This window comes from Oryzias latipes, chromosome 16 (genome assembly GCF_053564925.1).
Source record: "Oryzias latipes strain Hd-rR chromosome 16, Olatipes_Hd-rR_3.1".
NCBI lineage: Eukaryota > Metazoa > Chordata > Actinopteri > Beloniformes > Adrianichthyidae > Oryzias > Oryzias latipes.
This window is the reverse complement of record NC_136252.1, coordinates 16109720-16132975: the sequence shown is the minus strand read 5'-3', so window position 1 is coordinate 16132975 and position 23256 is coordinate 16109720. Positions and strand designations below refer to the sequence as shown.

The 23256-nt window shown below is 38.7% G+C and overlaps 1 protein-coding gene across 5 annotated transcripts in view; it reads left to right on the top strand.

Annotated features, from left to right (window-relative positions):
- The window catches only part of LOC101166080 (RNA-binding motif, single-stranded-interacting protein 3), a 160302-nt gene extending 140847 nt beyond the window's left edge, over positions 1-19455 (top strand). For 2 of the 5 annotated variants that reach the window (XM_023963990.2, XM_011485042.4), the window contains exons 9-14: positions 1051-1147; positions 5801-5851; positions 14305-14421; positions 14831-14914; positions 15176-15300; positions 18612-19455. In XM_023963990.2, the coding sequence (XP_023819758.1) occupies positions 1051-1147; positions 5801-5851; positions 14305-14421; positions 14831-14914; positions 15176-15300; positions 18612-18615 (478 nt within the window). In that variant the 3' untranslated portion in view covers positions 18616-19455. Of the gene's footprint in view, positions 1-1050; positions 1148-5800; positions 5852-14304; positions 14422-14830; positions 14915-15175; positions 15305-18611 lie in introns of those variants that run through there. The other 3 variants (XM_023963991.2, XM_078933367.1, XM_023963992.2) reach the window with 3 other exon arrangements.
- Positions 19456-23256: the final 3801 nt, after the last annotated feature.

Sequence of the window (23256 nt, the reverse complement as noted above, 5' to 3'; positions counted from 1 at the left end):
AGAGGTATGAATGTGGACAAGATGTACAGTTTGAACAGAAATTTACACTAAAGTACAAATCTAGCTCTCATTAATTCAGATTAATAAAAAATATATATGAAAAAAAAAGAAAAATGAGCTATTTTGAGAGGTTCTTTTACTTTTACAATGATGTGCTGACAAGGGTTTTTTGTTGGGTTAGATTGACTTCATTGTGTACAACACACAAATCTTGTTTCTTTGTTCCCACCAAAAAACTCAAAACATATTATTTAATCGATCTCAAAAATACAAGTCATTTAAGTGTTGTGAAAAGGAACCTGTCTACTTTTAAAGTGCTTCACTCACCTATTAAAGAAATCTTTGATTTATAGTAAGTGGCAGTTTACATAACCATGGCTGTGTTAGAAATAGACACAGAAGGGTCTCTCCTGGTGTATCTCTTTGCCTCCCCTTCCTCGCTCCATTATTCAGTCAACAGACACTCTGGGATCGATCGGGCACAGCAACAGGGTCTGGCGGATGAAACATGTCCTCTCTAGGTACACAATGATAAATAAAGCACTTCGAGCTACAGCGTCCTACTGCAGCAGGGTTGTGGGGGTGAAATGAAAAAATAAAAGAGATGGAGCAAAAGCAGAAGGGCAAACAGAAGCACGGGCAGAGAAATAAGCAGAGTTTAAAGTGTGGATGTTGCAAAAAAAAAAAACAGCTTTCTCTAAATGCGTAGGTGGAAAAAAGTGCAATATTGAAATATTTCACCCACTCATACATTAAAGCAATAATCTATGATTATACTCAGCAGCCTGCTTTGTAAACTAATGCTGTCAAAATGCAGCATTAAATCACATTTCAAGATGTTTTTGATATATGGATTGTTTCTATGAGAAGCCATTACGCCTAATCAATTTTTTCTTAGTGTTGATGACATTTACGGCACACTTTAAAACAAAAAAACGCACTTTTGCATCTGCTTACTCTAATAAAGAGCTAAACCTGAGATCCACCTCTGTAGTAATTCCTGCTGAAATTTTACCTAGCTTCCTGAAACATTGGGTCTTTGCTCTACAGGTTCTACTCCTCACCATATAGCATCTCCACCAATCGGATGATTGCTCAAACATCAATCACGCCCTTCATTGCCGCCTCTCCTGTTTCCACATATCAGGTAAGTTAACCCTCACAGAAGAGCTTTGACAAAGCTTAGAGCACATGTAGTGGTACATTCTTTTAGTATCTTTTTTACTTGTTGAACAAACCATCCAGATTTATTGAATTAGGAATAAAAACAGTGCCGTGTCACACAACCACTAAGAACATTTTGCATATATTGCACAGATGAAAATTAATCATACGTAAATAAATGTGGAAAAAGTGAGAAAAGCTGTGGTCTTTACTTACAATTTTTACAGATTTAGCACAAATAAACTATGCAAAGAACAGGTATGTCAGGCGTCGGGGTCGTCCCCGCACACCTGCTTGAGGATCCGGTCTCGCACACCTGTTCAGCATCCAATCAGGGAACCTATTTTAGTCCATCTTGCCCTCCAGCCAGTGTCGGTTCGTCTGCTCTAATGAAGGACTTGCCGATCCAAGCCAAAGCCTACGCTAAAGCCTACACTGAAGCCTACGCCAACGCCAAAGCCAAAGTCTATGCTAAAGCCTACGCCAAAGCCTACGCCCAGCCAAAGCCAAGCCAAAGCCGATGCCCAAAGCCAACACCAAGCCAAAGCCGACGCCCCAAGCCAACGCCAAAGCCAACACCAACGTCCACACCAAAGCCACCAAAACCCAAGCCACAAGAACCAAAGCCACCAGAACCAAAGCCTCCAGAACCCAAGCCTCCTGATCAAAAGCCACAACAAACTCTGAATCCACCTCCACAGAACAAAAACCCAAAGAACCAAGACCAACGCCAAAGATCCAACGCCCAACCACATCTTTTCATCCTCCAATAAAACTCACTAAATCATACCAAGTCCCTGTCTGCCTTTTTGGGTCCAGCAACTCCAAACCTAAAAAGGCAACTCAACTTAGAACATGAAAGTGCATGATTTTGGAGCTGTTTAAATGCAATTCATTAGTGTTCATGTGGAATAATAATCATAATTTTAACATAATATGTACGCCTTATAAGCAATATAAAAGTTATACATCGATGGTACCAGCGGGAATTCTGTTAGACATAAAGTACAAACTAAAAGTTTGGACACACTGTCTCATTCAAACAGTTTTCTTCATTTTCATGACTATGAAAATAATATTTTAGAAAATTGTAGATTCACACTGAAGGCATCAAAATGTGAATTAATATATGTGGAATTATATACATAACTAAAAAGTGTGAAACAACTGAAAATATGTCATATTCTAGGTTATTCATAGTAGCCACCTTTTGGTTCGATTACTGCTTTGCACACTCTTGGCATTATCTTGATGAGCTTCAAGAGGTGGTCACCTGAAATGTTTTTCACTTCACAGGTGTGTGAACCCTGTCAGATTTAATAAGTGTGATTTCTTGCCTTATCAATGAGGCTGGGACCACCAGTTGTGTTGTGCAGAAGTCAGGTGGATACACAGTTGATAGTCCTACTGAATAGACTGCTAGAATTTGTATTATGGCAAGAAAAAAGCAGCTAAGTACAGAAAAACCAGTGGCCATCATTACTTTAAGAGATGAAGGTCATTCAGTCCGAAAAATTGGAAGACATTTGAAAGTGTCCCCAAGTGCAGACACAAAAACCATCAAGCGCTACAAAGAAACTGGCTCACATCCGGACCTCCCCAGGAAAGGAAGACCAAGACAAGAGTCACCTCTGCTACAGAGGACAAGTTCATCCGAGTCACCAGCCTCAGAAATGGCAGGTTAACAGCAGCTCAGATTTGAGAGCAAGTCAATGACACACAGAGTTCTAGCAGCAGACACATCTCTGCAACAACTGTTAAAAGGAGACTGTGGGAATCAGACCTTCATTCTGGAATATCTGCTAGGAAACCACTGCTAGAAAAGGCAACAAGCAGAAGAGACTTGTTTGGGCTAAAGAACACAAGGAATGGACATTAGACCAGTGGAAATCTGTACTTTGGTCTGATGAGTCCAAACTGGAGATTTTTGGTTCCAACCACCGTGTCTTTGTGCGACGCAGAAAAGGTGAACGGATGGACTCTACATGCCTGGTTCCCACCTTGAAGCATAGAGGAGGAGGTGTGATGGTGTGGGGGTGATTTGCTGGTGACACTGTTGGGGATTTATTCAAAATTGAAGGCATACTGAACCAGCATGGCTACCACAGCATCTTGCAGCGGCATGCTATTCCATCCGGTTTGCGTTTAGTTGGACCATCATTTATTTTTCAACTGGACAATGACCCCAAACACGCCCTTTGTAAGGGCTGTTTGACTAAGAAAGAGAGTGATGTGGTGCTGCGCCAGATGACCTGGCCTCCACAGTCACCGGATGGTTTGGGGTGAGCTGGACCGCAGAGTGAAGGCAAAAGGGCCAACAAGTGCTAAGCATCTCTGGGAACTCCTTCAAGACTGTTGGAAGACCATTTTGGTGACTTATTCTTGAAGCTCATCAAGAGAATGCCAAGAGTGTGCAAAGCAGTAATCAAAGCAAAAGGTGGCTACTTTGAAGAACCTAGAATATGACATGATTGAGCTTTGTGACCCTTTGGCTGAGCGAATAAACCTGCTACATTTGGATCCATTCGTCTGCCTGTTCTTGTGGCATGTGGCACCCTAAATGGACATCTGCACACATCGACGAATGACAAACACGAGGAACACATATAAATTACTTAAATCACACATGTATCCCAAAAGACCAAAATTTAATATGTGGAAAATGCGCAAAATGTATAACGTGGGTGTGTGACACGGCCTTAATGAGATACCAGTTAGGATACTAAAGTGAATTTTTTTTTTTTTATTTTATTATAAATTATCGATACCTTTGTAGTAAAAGAAATGTTTCTTAAACACTTCTATTTCACTTTTATAAAATATCAGTTTTTGTTTTTTTTGCATTCATTCATCGCACCTAAAATAATTGGACAAAGCTGAAGTTAGCGTCCAATTTTTTTAAGCTTCCACTTTTACAGATCTACGGATAACCCTTGAGCTCAATTTTAAGCCATGTCAGAATTCCCTCCCTGATCCTTAACTACTAAAAAACACTATATTATGTGTGACTATCTAGTGCCCTGGATTTTATAAGCAATCCGAACGCCATGCTCAAACTTTTTTTTTAACACACCAAAAAAGACAACACCAATTTACCAAAACAAAAGCCTAATGCATATGATGATTTTACAAAGACTATTCATGAATGATGAAAACTTAGTTTAATGTAAGAATAAATGCATTGTGGTCTATATTTGCCAATCTTAAGACCATTGATGCACACTAGTTCTTTGTAGAGACTTCTAGGAAATTTCTAGGGCACGAAATTTTGGACTTTTAAATTCAGACATTCCGATAGTGATACTTTATCTCTTTAAAAACACAATAGACCTCATAACTGGTGGTCCAATTCAACACCATGAGTTGAGATATTATGTTTTTCAGTGGAGGTTCTAGAACAAAAAAAAAATGGAATGACTGACAGATCATCTTGAGCCAAGTATCAAGTTAAAGCTGGGCAAGGATGTTTGAAATATCATAAATGTATGTGGTTTATCTGCTACAGCTTTGATCCCAGTTTTGAAGTACATTTTTCATTATTAGTTTTGTATTGTTGTTTTAGCCAGAAGGAGCCAGTGGTTCTACTTCATCAAGAAAAAGACCAAAAAGTGACAGATTCTGCATGCTTGACATTTTTTATGTCAAGTAATCATAAAATACAGGCTTTTGTCAAAACATTCTCCACCTTGATCTCTCACTTCAAAGCAAATATGGCTCTTCTCCCTGACATCTCTTATCTAGCTCCACTGCACGCTGAACCATGTCATGTCAGACCTGGCTGGAGATGCAGCTGGTGTTTCTATGGGAGCTTGAGTCTGTTCTTCATCCCCCAGTTTGTCAAATAAACATCTTAAACGCTTTTACCAGCACACTCTGGTTAACATAACTTGCTGTCGATGGTAGGCACATGAAAAGACAGACGTCCCACAGCGCACAGTTCACTCATCCTAATGAATGAATAAACAAAACTGGAAACCTTCTCGTGTCATTTCAACCCCCCATGAACATTCTGATGCCATGCCTGTGATACCTTACAAAGTGGTGCTCAGATTCTTTATGTTTTAATGGAATAATGAGAATGTGAGTGTGATGAAAGTTGCAATGTCTTTCTGAAAGCTTTGATGATGTAACCCTCACAATAGAGCAGTAACTGTTACACTGTTTTGTTCTCTGTGCTCCATGTAACCTTTCCTAATTACAACATAACATGCTGTAAAGTGAGCGGAGAGTTTCTGATGAGGTATTGTTTAAGACACGCTGCTGCAGGGGCTGAGCCTCTGAAATGAGCTGGTAAAGTCCTCCACTAATGATTCATTTTCTTTCTTCTCTGTTTCGTTTTTGCCTATTTTCACTCCCTCCCTGTCATTCTGCATTCCAATTCTTCATCTTGACGGGTTTTGCTCTCCCAAATTCTATATCCATTTATAACAATCCTCTCTGAACTCCTTTTTCATCTCATCCTTTTGACCTCCCCTCTGTGTCCTTCTACCCATCCCCTTCTTAATTAATTACTTTATTTTTCATGTCCTTCATTTTTCCCTGGTCTCCATCCTTCCTCTTTCTATTTCCTTCATCATATCTGATTGTTTTGTCATCACCTCTGGTCTTTGCTTCTATTTTTTTCCTCTTTGCTTAGGTTCAAAGTACATCTTGGATGCCACATCAACAGTATGTTATGCAACCTACAGTAAGTCTTTGAAACAAATTTTCAACTTTTGTGTGTGCAACTGTGTACGTCTGTTGTGTCATGTGTCGACAAAACCAAGTTAACTCAGTTTCCTTGTCATAGATAGGGCATATATGTGATGTGTTTTCGTCATGTCTATAAAAGGCACACAAAACTATAAGGCACATCTGTGACAAAATAGTTACAGACACAGTTAAGTCCGTCAGTCAGTCAGTCAAACTTTATTGTTCACAGAAACTAGTTTGGCGAATGTAGACCACAATGCATTGCATTTAAAAGATTTTTGAATTGAAATTTTTTTTTCATTTTCATCACCAGAACACAGTGGATTCATAAATTGTCTTCAGACAATGTTTCTATTTATTTGGTTTCTACTTCGAGAAATCTGTGATGACGATCATTGCTGTTCAGAAAAGAAAAAGAAAATTTGGAGTTCAAATTGCTTGTAAAATCAATAGTACTAGATAGCCCTGCAGTATATAGTTATAAGAGGTAAAGCTGCGTTCACATCGGACACAATTTGAGTGTCAAATTCATGTCAGCCGCCTCTGCCTGTCCATAAATGTCTTCATTAGCTTGACGTCCCGGCCGCGTGTGGGAGGAGTTACTGACAAATGTTTCAAGCCTGATCGCTATATGGAGTGGTGTCTGTGTATAGCTGATTTCCAATGCATGAAAGACCTGGATAGTGTTTAGTGATCAGAATTAGTTAATTCACAAATGCTCTACAAAAGCATGTGTAATCATGTCGCATGTCTGGGTTCATGTGATCATTCAGAGACTCTCGTGGTGCATTCCTGCTGAATGATAGCTGGCTTCCGCGATGTTTCCGTCTCGTTGTGACCCAGTTTAAAGACTTACTGCCCTGAATTAACCTGGGAGGGAAAAAAAAACAAGAATAAAGTTAGAAGACCTTTTTTTTATTATAGTCGTGATGAAAATAAGAAAAATATCATAAAGTTCAGGAGACCTGAGCAGGCTACCTCCCCAATGCCACTCACCTGCCTCTGCCCGCCAGCCAGCCTCCAGGGGTCAGCAGAACTGATCAAGTCACAGAACATGTCACATGTCCAAAGATGAGTCCCTGATTGGTAGATTTGACAACCTCGGCCAAGTTCAGATATTTGAACTCTGGTCCCGCCGTTCAAATCGCTCCGCAGGACCTCAGATCTTGTTTGTACCTTTGACTCAACATTTAAACTGACCGCCCCAGACGCGTGAATTACATTCTATGTGAACACAACTTCAGGAAGTAGAGAAGGCATTCGGACATAGACTAAAAGACGTTTGTGATACGGTGTAAGTACCATAACTATTCGGCCTGTAATGACCGTTTGGGGTCCTTCGAGAAGTGCTGACGTCACATAATGTAATTGGCTGTCCGTTGGTCCGATGACGTTTCAGATAGTGTTTGGTCTGGACAAATGATAATACTACCATAGAAGAAGATATTATGTGGTCTGTTGTAAACAAGCAGAGCTCCGACACAGAGCGAGATTATCTTCTAAACGTGCTTTATTATTGGTATGATTATTATTAAGTGCATTTGCAGCCGAACGGACTGCATTCAGAACCTTTCTCCGGACCGTACACTATAACAAAGCACCTTCCCTGCCTGCAAACACGAAGCTAAGAGACTCTAGCTGCTCTGCCCAGAGACACAGTTCGCTTGTGTGGAGCAGCAGGTTCATTCTAACAGCCACAGATCTTTTTACAAAGTGGGTTGTGGCAAAATCTCTCTATAAACACTACAAAGAATAATGTCAGACACAACTTACAAGGGAAAATAACTTTATGTGAAATAAAAATATGCACAGCCCGATCCGATCTGGACGCTATGTAGTTTGTCCAAGTGGGGCTATCATAGGGTGACGTCCTCCTCAGTCGAAAGGACCCCAAACGGTTATTACAGGCCGAATAGTTATGGTACCTACAACGGTACACGTTAGCCACGTTAGCTTATACACAATAACTGTAACACCCAACCTTGTTTGCAATACGTAAAAAAACAGAATAAGGTTGTGTCCGAATTCCTTCACTACTAACTATATAGTGCACTGTATAGTGCGTTGGCCATTTTGCCATTTTGGATTCATAAATCATCGTCGCAAAACACTCCTATCGATTAGATTTGAACTTCAGGAAATTGATGACGTTATATTTGCAGTTTAAAAAAAAAAAGTAGTGAGCACGGTGTCCGAATTGCTTTTAAAATCCAGGGCACTACATAGTCCCGCACTATATAGTTTTTTTAGTAGTTAGGGGTTCAACATCAGTAAGCACAACCAGACTGAATCCATATATTAAAGGTTACAAATTATAAGGCACACTGTCATTTTTTTTAATAAAACTAAAGGTTTTAAGTGCGCCTTGTAGTACAGATATGTGTCATTTCTTATCAAATTGTCTAATATCTTTTGACTTGACTCCCCCAACAACAAACCTGCTATTGATTAGAATGTCAATAACTTTACAAAATAAAGGTTCACAAAATAGAGAAAAATCATGACAATGAGGCAGATCCCAAAAGTCTGCCTTGTGACCTTATGTATTGGCAAGATGTAACCGTTAGCATGTTTCCCTGTTCGTCAAATTATGTAATCTTGGTCAATCAATCTTGCACCAATCTGTCATCTGGACTGCTGGAGAAAGATAAAGTACCTGGGAAAAAACCCACACGGGTTGTGAGAGAACATTTAAAATGAATGCTGACTCTTTGCTGATTGTGTTTACCATCCCAACACAGTGATAGCTTGATTAAGACAAATGTGCACTGTGCTTTAATTCATTGCGAGTGTGGTACAGGTGCACAAAAAGGCTCTTGGAAAAGCTTTGTAAAGCTGACACCCAAATCTGCAATAAAAGATTGCTCCCTGCTGGAATGAAGGAAAACTGCATTGACAAACAAAAAAAGGAAAAATATGAGAATTATTGCATTATTGCACATTTATTAGCTCAATGCTATAGCGTGTCAATCGGTTAAAGCCATGTTTGTTGCCACAGACCGTTTTTAGAGTTTTTGGTCTTACGGATTCAAACCCACAAACTCACAGTCATTGGGCCGACACTGCCACAGAGCCCGAGAGATGGTCTAATGCAAACACAAGTACGTTTTCCTCATATTAGTTGGCACACACAGATGTGTCAGAATACCCCCACATGTGCTGTATATTTACATGCTGAATGAGAGTAGGTGAACTGTCAATAATAATCTAAATAAGACTCACTTGACAGTTCTGCCTTTTGTTATTCTGCACTTGAATGACCTTGATGTAACCCTCAAGCTATTTACCTCCTCTTACACAAAAACGTTCACTTTTTACTCCACAATTGAGCTTCAGCTAAAGTATTTTTTGCCATATGTTACTTCTTCTGCACTCTGAAAAAGAACAGAGTACAACATTTAATTAGAAGAATGAATGGGGCAAAATGTCCTCATGGCCTCACCTCAGGAGCTGACTTCTCTTCAGCATAGGGCCAGTGGATTGGAAAATTGGCACAACGGATTCATGTTACAGTCACCTTATAAGCTTGGAATGAAAATAACTTTTAGTTGTAAAGGTGCAGGAAATTGGACCCGGGTCTGGGGGAAACCAGAGGAGACCCCGAAAGCTTAGTAAAACGATTAGCAAACAAAGAAAAAAACAGCAAATATATATATATACATATGGGAACAAGCAGATTTTTATCGTAAAATCAAAAATTTGCTGAGGGTTCACATCTAACCTATGCTAGTTAAGTTTAGACAGGGAGAATTGAGAAGTGATGAAAGTGAATAAAGTGACACAAAGAGAAATTTAAAGAAAAAAATATTAAAATAAAACCAGATTATTTTACCTATACCTCTACATTTAATGATATACTTAAAGAACTTTGCCTCTGAACAGCAACTATACACTGTTGTACAACAGAAACATGAATTACATAAATTTGAATATTTGGATTATGTAACTAAAAACTTAATTCATATTTATTCAAATTTATTCAGTATTTTTTATTATTATTTTAAAGAAATTGGCACATCAAGACTGTCTCTAAAGTTGGTTTACTTCCAATAATGGGGTATGACCACTTGTGAAACTTCCAAAAATCCCATTTCTGCCATAAAAAGCAGCATGGTTTGACCAAATATACACACAGGAAAGTCTAACAAATGTCGGCCAACACGTCAGTAAGTCACTTATACAATGTTGTCATCCTTTCCCATGGTTCCTCCTCTTTATCTTGCAAATCCTAAATGCATTCTACTGTCGTATCTCATTTAAAGTTTAGTCCGTGAGAAAGGATAATTCCCATCTGTAAATACGATTTCTAACTAATGTCCCCTCTTATTGTTTGGCAGGCCACTCGAACTGACAGCATAAGGATTCAAAGACAGAGAGATAGTAGCAAGAGGGATAAGTTGGAGGAGAAGCTAAAGGAAAGTAGTAGATTTGACAGAGTGGGGGACGAAGGGAAAAAAGCGTTACAAACGGTAAATTAAGAGAAAAGCAACAGACAGCAGCTATTTAGGCTGCATGCTTTTGCTCTCTAGCCTGGTCTTTGTGTGAGCAAAATCCTCGTCAGAGAACAAAGTGAAGACTTGTCATTGTATTTCTAGGATACAGAAGAGCTGGGCAAATTAAAACTGCATTCAGTAGAGAGGCTGATAGGTTCCGAGAGGCTTATTTCTTTTACAACGGCTGCAGAGGCGTCCCCCACCCTTAACTGCAGATAAAACCTGCTACTTTGACGATGGTGTGCTCTTTTTGACCACTTTTTTGACTAGTTAGAAAACATTTCATAGCTTTAAAATTTACTGGTGTCAAGAAAAGAGATGACATACCACAGCAGTAAATGAATGGCTCATGTCAATGGGTTAAAAATGCAAACTAAACCAAAAAATATATTTTTTTTAATTTATGATAACTACAGTGGTGCAGGAATAGATCATACACAGACAAATGGGGGGCCTTACTTGAGCCTTCTGCTTTTTGCATCTGAATTATGAAATGAAAATCTTCGCTCATAATAACTCTAAAGTCTGAATGGAAAAAATTCACGCATTTGTCCAACTATACACTGGAATGTCAATACTGGCATTATGGAGAGTAAATAATCAGGATTCATGGTCTTTATGAGTAAAATAATAAGAAATACTTATTTTTTGTTTGCTGTTTGTGCAAACCTTTCATCTTTGAATGTCCATCTGCAGATGTAACTGTATGAAGGGCTGTAGATTCCTCAACAAGGACAAAGGTGTTTTCTTTTTGTAAAAAACAAAACTAAAAAAATGTAAACAATTTGAACTAATTAATAAACAGAAAAAAATAATTTTGATACAAAGACGCTTAAATTCTGATTCTTTTAAGGGCTGCACACAACGTCCCGTCAAATAAGCAACAGTTTTCATCATTTTTATCGATACTTATTTGTCATATTTAATATTCCACAATTGATGCCAGATTGTGTTTGTAGTTTTGAACTCATCAAATTCAAAGCAGGTGAGCATTCAAGTTGTCAGTTTGAGTTCTTTAAGATAAAACTAAGGAAGAATCAGTGATAAGTAGAAGAGACACACAAAAGAGTGAGCCAGTTCAAAGTGAAGCTGTTATGTGTTTTCTGCCTTCAGGGGAAATAAATTTATGTCCGTTTCTCTTCCTGAGTTCATTTGTTATCCTGGGAACAAATTCTGATGCACAGATCACTTGAACACATGCTCTACAATGTATAATTACACTCCTCACACTCGGACACACAGTGTCCGCATGAGGCACACGCAGAGATAACCAATTTAACACAGTGAGCAATAAATCAGAGCCGACAGTTAGTCATTACGGGTTCCTTTTTTTCTTAAAGCTGATTTCTGCTGGATGGAGTCCTGCTGTGAGACTGCATGGAAAAAAGATGAGAGATGAAAACTGAGAACTCATTAGAGAAATTGAGGTTTTGTTTAGATAGGAAGAAGTTTAAGCAGGAGAATGGCAAATTTACCTGACTTGCTAATAAGGCTTTGAATGGATTTCTGGGTAGATGAATTAAAGTTTTTGTTTCTCTGTAAATGTCTGGAAATGCAGCTGTAGTTCTACAGAGAACAGTGTTTGCAAAGCTTTGGGTGCTGCTCAGTTACATCCCCCTGCAAGGACTGAAGTCTGTGAACCCTTTGCTGCTGTTAACTGCTTTCAAGTGTTTTAGTTTGTGCTCCTGTGGAGCTGTCAGGCGTGATGATCTTTTCTGGGAAGCGTTGTTTGCTTGTTTTGCCACCTTGTAAACCCCGACACCGCAGGGTGATACCTAAAATGCCTCACTTTAACCACTGTGTTCCTCCAGACATTCTGTCTTTGTGCGAAGGAGCTGACTGCAATATCCACTGATGCTGTCTGTGTTCATAGGAGGTGCAGTTAAAGCAGCTATCACAGCGCACATCGACAGGGATGTTGTCAGGCATGTCAGTATACACCGCAAGGAGTCTCCTGTTAAAGCTGAACAGAGCTGCTGGGCTTGGAACAGAGGAGTAGTAGAAAAAGGACAGCTTAGAGCATCAGTGTTTTCAAAGCCCTTTACAGTGGAGGAGCTTTACAGTAGAAACCTCTTTCCTGAATTCTCAAGTTTGATCTGTCAAGTCTGCAAGGTGTGCAAGCTGAGTGGTTCGCCCTGAAGTGCAAACCAACAAATCACCCAACGCAAAAACCTATTAAAGATCACAATGACAATTTAAAAAACAAAACAATTAGTAAAAAAAGCAACGTAAATCCAAAATAATAAAACAAAATTAGAGGTAAATGTACAGAAGCCAGGAATGCCTACCTTGCTTTTTTTGCCGTTCTCAAGTGTTAACATCACATTATCACAAGAAAACGTGATAATACGAGATCGTATGAGTTGTTTTCTCAAGATAATATATTGTATGTTGTAATAACAGGGTAACAAGGAATACATCCTTTTTTATTTCTACAAACTGCAACAAAAATAGAGAAAATGTCAAACACCAGGAGAACTAATCAATGTATAATTGATTACTTTAATCATAGTCTAACTCAGGCAGATATTGTGCTGATGTTGTCAGTCATAAACAACGTCCAAATCATCATCGTCATTAGAGGAGAAGGTCGGCTCGGCTGCAACTGCGCAGGTGGCTGAACTGGAATCTGGCTCAAAACTGTACGGCTGGATAGAGCTGATATTGATCGCCATTTTTGCTTCACGGGTAATGTTAGCTTGGGGTTGTGAGGGGGCTGTAAGCTAGCAGGAGACAGTGTAAACAAAGGAATAATGGGATCTCAGCAGATATTCCATCATTCAGTAACTTCCGCGCCAACAGTCCTGCCCACAACTCAGAGGCGAATTTCTGATGAACTCCTGCTGCTCTGCAGAAACTATGTCCAAAAAAACAACTCGGGTTTTTTGTTTTGGTTATTTTTACCTAATAGGTCAAAAATTAGTTGGAGTGGGATTTCAAGCTTCTGGTCACAGTGGTAATTGCTCGGTAATCGCTAAAAATGTACTTTTTCCGGTTTCGTCTTTGTCTAATTTTTTTAAATTTCCTTTTGATTTCTGAAAACTCCTTTTGTTTTCTGAATTCTTTTTTTTTTTAAATCGTTTTTTTACAATTTTCTTTCGGAATTTTGTTTTCAAATGGGATGTCATTTTTTAAATTATTTGTTTTGCTTTTTTAGGTAGTCATTGTAATCTTTAATATATTTTTATGTTGAGTTGATGTCATTTGTACTTCAAGGCCACCGTAGTTCCATCATCTGTTATAGTCAGTGCGTGTATAAAAAGTCCTTGCTGTTCTGTTGTTTCAGAGGCCGTCAGATTTTGCAGTGTGACATTTTTCATGAAAATATTTCTATCAAAAAAGTTAAAGTGCCGTTCATCTGACTACCCCTTAACACAAACACACGCATACATTTTATTTTCAGATTGTGAAGTTCTAAGTTCTGCTTTTTAAGGAGAAAATGACGCTTTAAATCTCTTTCTCTGCAGTCAGTTAATAAGTTTGACAGTTTGTAAGTCTAATAAAACGTCACACTTGTTACTTACATTGAAAAGGTACAAATTTATTTTTTATTTTTTATTATTTACTCATAGTAAAGAAACAGACTTTTCCCAGACCTAACCTTACTTGCTGTGTTTTTTGCCTGTGCTCTGCAAAAAAAATCTTGACCAAGTCTTCTGTTTTTGCAGCTGACCAGGAACCCACTTCATATTGTCGTCAACATTCCTCATGCAAGCTTGACATTACAGTTAATTTCCGTTTCACAAGTAAATCGCACCAAATTGGTGTCATACCAGACAAGTGCTATCTCTAGACATTAAGACTGCTCATAAAATAAAGCAAAGAATTCACTTATGTCCAGTTGCAGGGAGGAAGTGTCGTAATAATGCCATAAAAGGGTTACTTTCTCATTTGCGTTTGGATTTTTAACGTTTTCTCAGTACTCTGTTTTATCCCTTCTCCCCTCCTGGTTCAGGGTGCTGTGATCACTCCAGCTGCAGCCATTGAGCCCAGTTTGTCCCTTCATCCCTCCAGTGTAATGACCCCCCTCACCCAGCAGATGAACCACCTCTCGTTGGGCCCCACAGGCACTGTAAGGCTTCCTTTTAACCCTCATCCTGTAAACATGTCTTTCTGTTTTCACTTGTATCACGTTATCACTTATTTGTGATTCATATAACATTCCTGGACCAAGTGGTAGCCTTTGAAATTTCCCCTTTTTCTTGTCTGCTTGGGTCATGGGAGGGACTTGGGGGGCCAGCCAAACCATCGAATGGATTGCAAAATATCACAAGATATGCCTTTTCTTATTAGAGCATTACAGGATCGTGCTGTGACATAAATATTAGAAATAGTTTTTTGTATGATTAAAAAGGCTGCTTGATTGATGAAGTGGTTTGTGGGTAGTTGTCTTCAGTGGGTCTTTTAATTCAGAAACTCTCAAGGTCGTCTCGCTTGTGCCTGTGCTAAAACTGTCTTTGGCCCCATCTCTGTCTCTGCAGTTCATGTCTGCCGCAGTGGCTCCTATGCAAGGCACCTACATTCCTCAGTACTCTGCAGTGCCTGCCTCTGCCATCACAGTGAATGTAAGAACAAAAGCAAGCATGACTTAAAAAATCTTTTTTGTGTGTCCCAAAGGCATAGATTGGACAATTTACCATTTTCCACAAAACTGATTTAAAGATTGTGTCAAATAAAATGAGTAACTTATAGTTTGTTTGTTTTTTTTACTATCATTTTCTCTTAACTGGAAATTAGATTGTATTATTTTTTAATCCAATGTCTTCAAATATTTCAGGAGGCCAGATTAAATTTGAATTATATAACTCTGATTGTTTTCCTGTTAGGGTGTGGTGACAGACCCATCCTCACAGACCACTGCCCCTTCATCACAAGATGCCAGCGGGCAGCAGTCTTTATCAGTGGAGACTACAGTAGATCATGCTACAGCCTACTCATACCAGCAGACTAAGTGAGTATGATGAGAAATATGGAGCCATTTCATTTTATAACATGAATAATGTTGTAAAAGTTTTCATTTTACCTAAAAGCTAAAAAAGAGCATGCATATTGCAGTGATTCGTGTAAACGTTGACAAAGTGGGTTTAGGGATTTCAGTTGTCTTAAATTATTATTTTAAGGGAGAAGTTGAAGGGTTAAATCAACTGTACTGACTGAATATCTGTGTGCCAGACCAGTTCTGAAGCAGAGTCAAATCAGAGAACACAGATCAACATATGGAGTGAAAAAGCTTCATGATGTAAAACATGAAACATCGTTCAACAAAAAGACACCCACTTTGACATGCATTTGTGTTGACTTTGTTGGATCTGCCTTCTTGGTGTTAAAGTAAATTAATTCAAAGGCCTTCAGTTGATTGAAAATTCATTGCTGTAGCCACAAACGGCCAGGAGTTAGAAAAGTTAAAGGAGTTGCAACGCTTGAGATAACTTACTTTTTTTTTTGGAAGGGCATCATGAACAAGGACATTCATTTCACAGGAGAAGAGATGTTTTGGATCAAACTTGTTGCATGGTACTTTTCTGCATAACTACACAAAACCATGGAAATCTATAAAATAAAAAGGGGAAAATCGTTATCAGATGTTAATTCTTGGTAATATATCCACTGATTAGCTGCTGATAGGGGTGTAACAACTCATTTCAACGATTCCATTCATATCCTAATTTGTGTTTGACGATATGATTCAAAGTCAATATTGGTTGATTTTGAACGATCTGACCTAAAATTGATCCAGGAAATTTTCAGCCAAAACTATCTTAGATGACCCCACCCTTACTTTGACGTGTTCTCCATCCCATGACAAAGGTGGATAAAGGTGGAAAGATTTCATGTTATCCATGGACACCAGTGAAGATCACAAATCATTGAAGAACAAAAGGTTCAGCGCACTGTCAGTGGGTCTAGATGACCCAACTCCCAATGTAAAAGTGCCTAGGATAGCACAAGGGTTAAATATGTGTACAAACAAACAAGTAAACAATAATTGATGGCAAATCCATTCACATTTTAGTTTTTATACAGTTCAGCCCACTGTTGCTTTACCACATCAAAATAATCCAAAGAAAACCTTATTAGAACATTCTACGACACTGTATGGACACATGTCTTTGCTAGATTGAAAGTGTTTCCACACATTGGACTGAAATGATGACTTGATCTTTTTTTTATGTGTGTTGTCCATTGTGATGGTCGTTTTACTTTATTTTACGTTATATTAAAATAAACCTACTATGTCTCAATCTAAATATTAATTTCACTGATATATATAACAGATTTATTTCATTTTGAGATCATTTGAAATGGTACAGGTCGATTTCAGCCGATAAATAAATTGCCTCAGACAGATCGATCTGGTTGGATCACAGGAATAGAAATCAATTCATAGATTAATAAATGAATTTTTAATGGGCAAGACCATGGCTTTAAAATACATCCATGATGCTATAATGTGTTTTTGTTTTCTTTTATGGCATTGTACAATATATATACAGTATATATATTTGAATTTTTGCAGTTTGTAAGCCTTAGTAAAATTCTAACAGATTTTTTACATTGACAGAGAAGCAAGTTGATTTGAAGCTGTGATTGGTGACATCCATTGATAATTTTAAGGCAATTCCAACTGCATGGACATGAACAACAGCATCGTCTGCATACATCAGGACTTCATCTTTACACAAAGCTGGTTTGAGCTGAACAATATGAGTCTCAATATGGACCCTTGTGTTACCCAAGTTTTACTTGATATAAACCACTATAACTTAATTTTCATCCTAAAGCTGTGTTTACACTGAACTTAATTCAAAGATCAGGGGCGTTCAGATTCAGTATTAGGTCAATTTGCAGATGCCATCAGAGGTTCTGCAGTGTGTTTTGGGTGACACGCGCAGCGGTCTGGCAGCAGTGTGTTTTGCTTGCTTTGGTTGTCGCGTCATGGCTCACCACATCCAGAGCTTAAACATCTCAAATTTGACAAAGAAGACGTATCACGTCAACCAATCAGAGACTCAGCTTTGTCCCATGATGCATTGATTGTGTTATCAGCAGATGAAGTCCCGAACCAACATGTGGTAGAATCTGATTGTTCTCCTCTTGAACTTTATGACATTTTACTTCGTTTCATAGAGAATAATATGAAGGTCCTCTAATTGTTTTCTTTTTTTCTTGTATTCTTTTTCCTTCTCCTGGGACTAATGTAGTCCCAGGAGAAGCCAGGACTCCCTTGGAAAAGAGATTCTTAATCTCAATGGGACAGTTCCTGGGTAAATAAAGGTTAAATAAATAAAAAAATTAATGTAGGACAGCAAGTTGTCAAACTGGCTCACAGACAAAAGGAGCGCTGAATGCGTCTGTCACTCAGACACAGCTCTCGCCAGTAGATGGTGAACCTCATGCAAATTTGATGCGTGAATTGTGTTTAGGGTTAACGCAGCGTATCACACTGAGTATAGTCTGACAGATAGCACTGAAACCATTTTATAATTAGAAACCATTAATAGATGTACAGAGTGGTTAATGAAGTTTAAAAGCCTCATTTAGGTCCAGGGAAACCCAACCAACCATCACTCCTACGTATATTCAACTTTGCCTTTACAGTTTGATTGAAATAGCCATAAGAATGCCAGTGGAGAATGTTGAAACCAAACTATAATTACAAAAAAAGGAAAAAGTTGAAATTCAAAAGGATCTAACATGTCAATGTTTCAGGAGCCATGACAAACGTGGGAGCTCATGAAAAAAAGCCTGTTGGCCAGTTCACCTCAACAGATGGTGCATCCCCTGATAAAAACATAGAAATTAATGGGAGCACACCGACACATAAGAGACCTTGCAGGATTATAGTAGTCCTGTGACATTTAAGGTGGACAACAGACTTAAGGGCTCAACATAAAGTCCCATAACCTTAAAAGAAACCACCAAAATGTTGGCTGTAACTGGAGCAGTCCCCCAGGAGAGATGTCAAACGCAGAGAATCCATATCACCACACTCAGTTGTGTGTGACATCAGTGGGCCTTTATTTCAGTGAGAAATGTTGCTGAATATATATTCGATTACTCTGTTTAGTAAGCCGTACTGAAAGTTTTCCCGGATTTTTCTGGTATGTATTTTTAATGCTCTCCAGATAACCTTGTGGTAGTTACATTTGCACTTAACAGTCATCCAGAGGCGGTCAATATTTGCCGCCTGCCTTAGAAACACAAACACGTTTCATTGTTTCTGCGTTTCTCCTTGTTCACTGCTGTTTCTGTCTCCCTTAGGTAACAAGAGTGGAAGGAATCATTGCAACGTTGCCTTCTGAAGGACTGCATGATATCAGTAGTGACAGAAAATCAAAATGACGGAGGAAAAAATCGCAGAGAGGATATGGACAACAACGAATGCCGAATGCCTCAGTGCAAAGGCAGCGAGCAAAAGACAAAGTCAAGAAAAGAAAAATATCCTCTGTACTTGGTTGAAAAAGAAATAAAAAACAAGCGATGGTTGAACTAAAGGACCTCAACTTCGATTTGATCTTTTTTTTGTTCACCTTTAGACTGGACTTTGGTTCAAAAGGAAGAAAAGAGACAAAGACTGAAGACTCAAAAATAAACCCACCATAAAAAAAAAAATTAAAAATTAAAAATAAAATCATTTGAATGTGCAGGAACATTTTCTGACATTTTTTTTTTACGAAAAAAAAGGAAGTGAAGTCTAGGAGTAAACAGGCTGTCTTCCTTTGATATTAAGCTACATTTCTGTTCAGTTTTTGATCATTTGATTCGTTTTTTAGAATGTCAATGTTTGGTAAATCTTTATTGCCTTAATTTTCTCAAACTTTGGGGGAAAGAAAGTTTCCATTGTGTTGGACTTCTGAAAAACAAACTTAGTGGTTGAATGATTAAGATGTTTTTAAAGTTTCCCAGAGCCTCTGAGATGAAATCTACAAAGCTGTCTGTACAGGATTTTAAAAAAAGAAATACTATTTGTAGGGTTTAAAGATTATATGTTGCAGTGCAGGTAATCTGATTATGAAAGCTCTGTAATGTGATTCCTAAGGAGGGTCAAACCACTGCTCCAAGGAGAATGCAGATGATTGTGAGATAAAAAGCTGTTTCTACACCATATTTGAAGTGTTTCTTATTATTTTGTGTTGTTTTTTTTTTTTTTTGCTTTGCACGCTTGGCTTGTCTTTCTGATTAAAGAAGAAAATAAATAACGCCTTTGTCAAAAAGCAAATAAAAAAGTTTAACTTTGTAGATGTGAAGAGAGCAATAGTTTTAGTCAAACTGTTGACATGTTTCATGAGTCTTTCTTAACTGCTGAGTTAACTTAGCCTGCAGGTGGAATGTTTTATACCAAAGATGAAGAAAAGTGGAAAAGATCTTCCTTTTTTACATCTCTAAAGCTTGGGTTGTTCTGTTGCTCGACGTGCTGTTTGTGTGTGAAATGCTTCGTCAGCAGACTGGTTTCTGAACCGGACGAGTGATCCAATGTGATGATAATCCTGTAAGAAACGCAAGAACGGGTCCACGTCCCGCTGAAAATTGGTCTTAGCTTTTGCTCTTCTATGTTTGTATCCACCTTCATTTTTAACTGCCAATTTTAAAATATTTTGACTGAAATGTGTGCTTTTCAATGAATTAAGTAACTCGATGTGGCTGCCCAAATAAAAACCACCAGCCACTAAGAATCATGGGTAAAGAAAGGGCTTCTCTAAAACGAACCATTTCAGCTCATATGTCTCAGCCTAGAAGATTACTTCTCTTTTCTTTTTTTTCAATGAGAATTGATTATAATGTGTAAGCTGCTAATCACTTTTCACTTTTGCGGGCACTGGTTGTCTTGAGATGAGTGTTTTTACATCTTCTTGGCTGTGTTGGGGCCAAACTGAAACAGAAAACAGAAGATAAAGAAAATAAAAAAAAAACACTATATGTCTTTGGTTGATTCTGTCTTTCCGTGTCGTCATCTGATAAAACAGACGGATCAACCAAAACCAAATGGGTTCAAACCTTTAGTAGGAAATAAGCGGTTGCAGAGCAGAACAAGGAAAACAAGGACAAAGTTAGTATTTATGACATTTCTTTTTCTGTTTTTTTACAGATGTGTAAAAGAAAATACAAGTGATATATCTTTGATGATGCTATTTTTTTATTTGCTCAACAACATGCCCTCCATGTCATTGAAGTTGTGATTATGAGTGTCTTTAGAATCAGTGGATATTGTTGTAGCTTCAGATGTGTCTTTCTATTTTTGTTGGTATGTTTGTTTTTCTTTTTAGACAAAACTTTCAATAAAAAAACAAAGGAAATTAAAGCTACAAGTAGCATTTAGCGGGCCCGAGCACGTGCGACCGCTTGGCACGAGCGACCGCCCCGTGAGCAACGCCCTGCTCGAGCCATTCTCGTCGTTTTTTCTTGTCCATTCTGGAGCTCCAAGCTATTGTTAATACGACAGCAGCCTGGGGGGGGGGGGGGGGGGGGGGCTGTAATCTGTTGCCTTAAGGGACAAAGACTTTTGCATATAGCATGAAAAAAATTCAAGCAATGATGATAATTGCTATCACTGTCCCTAAGGATGAGAACAATAGAACTCATTCAATTTCCACTACAATGTCTAGATGAGTGTCAGCTATGTCTGATAACTTGGCCAATTAGCTGGACCGGGATCTTGCAAAGTGCAGGTGGTTAACGTCCAGTGTAATGAGTCTGTGGACGGCAACAGTACAGCATAGCTTTTGGTTTCCACAAGAGAAGAACTCCTGACACATCTGCCCTAACAGACAACTACAAGAGGAGTTGAAATGTATAACACGGTGAAGGAGTTTTTGTGCAGAAAAAGGTACAATTAGAAAAGCTGGTAGCAGTGACTGCAGATGGGACTCCTGCTATGATCAATAGACAAACAGGTTTCATCACTCACTGTAAAGCTGACCCAGACTTTCCAAAATGTCTGCATTACTGCTGCGTCATTCACCAGCAGGCCTTATGTGCAGAAGTGATTGGCTCTGGACATATAATGACTCTTATTCTGAAAATTGTAAACAACCTCAGCTGCAAAGCAAAACAGCACAGGATTTTTAAGGTGCTATTGGAGGAGATGTCTGTTGAATATGGTGAATATGAACATTGTGAATCTGAACTTGCATTCTTGACTGACATTACTGGAAAACTAAACCACTTGATCTGCGAGCTGCAAGACAATGGCAAAACTATTTTTTTTTGACCAGCCTGCCTGAGCCAGTGTTTTTCTTGTGGGGATCTTTTCTGCCAGGGCTTGTCAGCTTGGTCAGTGGATGTTGCTGCAGTTGTCTCCCTTGCTGGGACAGCTGGAGTTAAACACAGCAGCTCACGGCTCTGAAGTGGACCCCGTTGCTGTCCCAGTCTGGATGGGCACTGTGGCGATGTTCCAATGGCCAGGCTGGCTCCTGGTATAAAGAGATTCCCAAATACCATTTCCTAACCGCAGAGCCAAGGATGTGTTTACATGTTTAGGTCAAAAATGTGATGAACAGCTTCATGTTGTCTAAACATGCCACCCTGTTATTAATCCAGTTGATATGGTTCTCCATCTGTGTCTAGGTGATAGAAAAGCATTTTTTTTTATATTTAGAGCTCTAAGCAAACAAACAGTTGTCTATATAAAAGAGCTTTTACAATTGTGCACTTTTAGCAGGTCTCTGAGTTCATGTGACCAATGTATGGTGGATTTTCACAGACCTTGTTTAAAACTGAAGGTGAGAGAGACTTAGAGAAATGGCTTCATTGTTCTGGAGTTCTTTGTTTCATCCACAGAAGAGTAGAATTGGTGATTGATTTTGAAAAGCTGCTGAAAAAAGTATCTTTTCAAATTGCAATTTCTAACTTGGGTTTTACATTTTGTTTTCCATTTTTTGTGCTTTATTTGGGAAGCATTTGTTATTTGTTTGGTGTTTTTAAGGTTCTGCAAATATACACATCATTTTTTAGAGACATTTGTTATCAGTTGTGTTTGTTGATTTGTAGTTTAATTTCATTGGATGTATAGATGTCGTGTGGGGGGGAGGCTCGAGAGCAGGTAGGACCCAGGCGCAGAGACGGGAGGCAAACGGGTTCAGGGCAAGTGGGTTTATTTAACTAACAAAAAGCGCTGCAGAGCAGGATGACAAAACTAAAAACAAAAACTTACTGTGGCATGGCAAGGGACATGGACGCCAGACAAGAAGACGTGATCAACATGAGCAGAAGTTAATGGACCAGCACAGGAGGAAGGCAGAGACAAGACTTATATACAGACAGGGCAGACAAGACACAGGTGAACACGATTAGGGCAGATGGGGACCAAAGGAAGTAAAACTCAAAAACATGACAAGACAGGAAACCTTTCAAAATAAAACAGGAAACAGAACCAAACAAGACAGAACAAGAACTAAAGCGAAAAAAAAGACAACAAACTGAAACCATGACAATAGAAAGGAAAAGAAGTTCAAACATTGATTATAAAAAAGGATATAAGAGATAAAAAAAAAGAAAAAGGAAAAGAAAAAAGATAAAATATTGATTTAATTGCATTTTGAATGAATAAAAAACAATGATTAATAGAATCAGAAATCAGAAAAAGTTTTATTGCCAGGTTCAGTAGAGCGCACTTTACAAAACGAGGAATTTGACTTGGTGTATAGTGCAATTAAGAATAAGTTAAAAATTAAGTTAACAACAACAACACACTATATACAGTAGAGTAAGGTGAATTAAAGTGGGAGCACAGATGGGCTGGGATGGTGGGGCCTGTAAGTGGCACCGACAGTCCTTTGGTGGGCGGGGGGGGGGGTCACCTGGGGGAGTTGGGGTTCTGTTCAGCAGGCTGGCTGCAGTGGGGAAGAAGCTGTTCTTGTGGCGCGAGGTCCTGGTCCTTATGGACCGGAGCCTCTTGCCAGAAGGGAGG